This window comes from Metarhizium robertsii, assembly GCF_000187425.2.
Source record: "Metarhizium robertsii ARSEF 23 chromosome Unknown MAA_Scf_19, whole genome shotgun sequence".
Taxonomy (NCBI): Eukaryota; Fungi; Ascomycota; class Sordariomycetes; order Hypocreales; family Clavicipitaceae; genus Metarhizium; species Metarhizium robertsii.
In genome coordinates, this window is record NW_011942159.1 from 1 (window position 1) to 3,387 (window position 3,387).

General features: G+C 51.3%; 2 protein-coding genes across 2 annotated transcripts; both read left to right on the forward strand.

Moving 5' to 3' along the window:
- Positions 1-395: 395 nt before the first annotated feature.
- Positions 396-866, forward strand: MAA_11755 (uncharacterized protein; the record flags this gene model as incomplete). The annotated part of the gene is made up of 1 exon (XM_011412670.1): positions 396-866. The coding sequence occupies one exon, from the start codon at positions 396-398 to the stop codon at positions 864-866; it is 471 nt and encodes a 156-aa protein (XP_011410972.1).
- A 231-nt stretch (positions 867-1,097) lies between these two features.
- MAA_10145 (transposase-like protein) lies at positions 1,098-2,910 on the forward strand (the record flags this gene model as incomplete). Its single annotated transcript, XM_007828143.1, has 3 exons — positions 1,098-2,432; positions 2,543-2,644; positions 2,698-2,910. 3 exons carry the CDS (start codon positions 1,098-1,100, stop codon positions 2,908-2,910), a joined length of 1,650 nt encoding a protein of 549 aa, XP_007826334.1.
- Between the last annotated feature and the right edge of the window lie 477 nt (positions 2,911-3,387).

Below are 3,387 nucleotides of genomic sequence, written 5' to 3' on the forward strand. Positions count from 1 at the left end.
AAAAGTCATTTTAGTCTGGGAGGCAGACTTGCAAACAAATAAATGGCATTCGAATTTATTCAAATCAAATCAAATAAATCCAAATTTACTCAAATCAGATCTGATCTTGAATCACTTGAATCAAATCAAATCTGAGGGCTCGATTTATTTGGATATTTGAATAGTCATTTGAATAACTCCTTAGGGTAGCCTCTCTTCCTCGTTCACAGCCGACGCTGGTGTAACGTACATTCAAGTGGCCCGTGCCACGAACCTTGCTCTTGCTTTTGCTTTTTCCACGACGCGTTGCCTTCGAAATCTCAGTGGGCGCGATTTCGTCGCGTAGTGCAGCGCAAGCTGACATCGCCGAGATCATGGAGTAGCCTTTGGAGGAGCTTCACCTGCTTCATTCTGGCATGGATTTTGTCGGTAGTGCCGACAGCGGACCCACATCCTTGCCAGGCTTGCCTGACAACAGCTACAGCGACCCGGGTAGCTCCTTCGACCTCAGCGCGTCGGATATCGTGAAAGAGCAGGCGGACAATACAACTTTCTCTTCCGACTGCGTTGGCTATGAAGGAATTGACTGGAATCGCCTCTCAGGCTATTCCATCAGTAGACCCCGAAAAAGGCCACGCACTGGCTGGGTGTGGGAGTATGGGTACGACGTTGAAAATGACAGCTCTGGTCATCGATTTTGGGTGTGCAAGCTCTGCCACCGAAAGAAGGCCATAACGACTCATATGTACGACGCCGCATCGACGAGCCAAGCGAACAGCCACATGGCGGACGTCCATCGTGTCGATCGAGACGGGCAAATACCACCTCGAGGAAAGAAGCAACCAGACATCTCAGTAATGAATACATATTCTTTGCTTATGGCATAATTATTGTTAAGCTTATGCATAAGCATAAAAATATAGACGCCGCCTATGAATACATATTACGAAGTCTTAAGAATATAGACCCACTTAGGTATCTTTTTGGCGAGTTTCAGGTTCTGCAGTCTGACGCGTACGTTGCTCGTTCCGCGATTCTGAATGAAGCCTCGAGTTGGGCAATTTTGAACCTTTAGCAACCGAAACTGCGGCGCCACTACACGCGTCAAGCGGCCAGAAATGGCCAACACACACTCACTGCCCCAATCCAACGCCGCATCAAGCTCTTCCTCCGTACTGCCGTCAGATAGTGTCTCGCAAGTTGCCAGCACTCTGTCCGACCCGGAGGCATCTTCCTCTCAGCATGCGGTCAAGAGAAGAAAACTAAGAGCGACATCCACATGGGATCATTTTCGAGGAGCTCAAGGCGACGAACCACGCACGATGAGCGGGAGACTGCTCCACTACTGCACGCGTTGTTGTAATCCCTCCTGGTCAACACACATATCTGGCAACGCCCGCTATCACCTCGAGAAGGCGCATCACATACATGTTCGAGAGGACTTGAAATCTCAAACCAAGCGCCAACTTGCCATAGAAAATGCATTCGCAAGGACAAGCGCCAACCAGCTGCAACAGGCCAGGGCGAATGAAGTGAACACCTTGCGGGGGGTCATCAATGCCGATGCCTTTCGAGAGGCACAGATGCTCCTCTCTGCCCGTAGGTACCTGCCGCTGAACTTTGCAACGTGGCCAGAATACCAGGCACTTCTATCTGCGGTAAATCCCGCCGTTCAAGAGCTCCTGGTCGACTCTGGAAACACCGTGGCAGCGGACTTGGATCGGGCCTACGACGCGCATCAGGAATCTGTAAAGAAATGGCTGGATATGTCCCGGAGCCTCGTACACATTGCCATGGATGTATGGTCTTCTCCTCAGCGCAAGGCGTATATCGCTGTACACGCACAATGGGTTGACGAGGGATACAACCTTCGCAAAGCATTGTTAGGACTCCCAAACCTCCGCCACTCTCACGCTGGCGCGGCAATGACACCGCACTTGATGAAGATTATCCGAAAATACAACCTCGCGCACCGAGTAGGCTACATCACTGGGGATAATGACGTAAAGAACGACACTTGTCTCCGCCAACTTGCTCTTGAGCTATTAGAGGAGTACGGCGTTGCATTTGATGCAGTATCGTCTCGAACGCGATGCGTCGGCCACATCATTAACTTGTCCCTCCAAGCCTTTCTCTTTGCAACTAGCAAGAACGCCCTGCAGGTGGCAATGGAACAGGCGCAAGATGAGACGACTGACGTAACCGTTGCGGAGGCGTTGCACGACCAGCTGCACTCAACTACGACTAGCCAAACAACGCACGGCAAACGCAGGAAACGCAACGACACCGCAGGCTGGCGGAGCATCGGCCCTCTGGGTAAACTCCACAACATTGCAGTCTTTATCCGAAACTCCACGGTTCGTAATGACGCATGGGATGATGTTGCAGGAAAGGCACTCGGGATTGACAATGTTACTCGCTGGAACTCATGGTTCAAATTACTTGATGCGGCCGTAAGCCAGGAGGGTCCATTGTCAATATTCCTAAATCAGCACCACAATGAGCTGGAGGCCTTACCCATGATGACTGGCAAATGCTCAAAATGACCCATGAGTTCTTACAGCCGTTTTACCAGGCCACCCTGGAACAGCAAATGGAATGGGCATCAATAGATCAGGTGCTGGAGAATATGGATATTCTCTTCATGCAGTTTGAGGATGCCAAGGTAAGGACCAGCAGTGTGATCGATTACTAGGAGTTTCGCTGATGGTGAAACAGGTCAAATACCTGGACAACGCGCGTATGGTTAATTCCGTGCACATGGGATGGTGGGTTCTCTCGAAGTATTACGAAGAGAGCGACAAAAATCCCATATATGCCACGGCATTATTGCTCCACCCAGAAAAACGCCGCTTGAATGGTGGTGCCGAGAAGAACAAAGGATGGAGTACCCACGCTCTGGGCCGAGGAATGGCGGCAGACGGCCGTTGATGGCGCACGGCGCCTTTGGGCGAAATACAAGGACCGGCCCCTCTCGTTGGAGTTGGCTCGTTCGGGTAACGAACGACGGGAAGCTACTCCGTATGAGCGAATCAAGCAATCGATGAGCGTCTTGGATACACCTGGCGATGAGGATGAATTCGAAAAATTCGTCAATTCTCCGCCGAGACATATGATGACAAACACGCCGCTTGAATGGTGGTGCCGAGAAGAACAAAGGATGGAGTACCCACGCTTGCACCAAATGGCACTAGACGTGCTCAGTGTGCCGGCGATGTCAGACGACCCAGAACGGGTATTCTCTTGCACAAGGCGGACGATTTCTTGGGACAGGGCACGGCTCTCGCCCGGAACTGTCGAGGGGCTGCAATGCCTGGGTAATTGGGTAAAGAATGACTTGATCCGCAAACTCTACGTCGCTGTGGACGATGAAATCATTGATGTTACTGGCGGCGACGACGTAGCCGA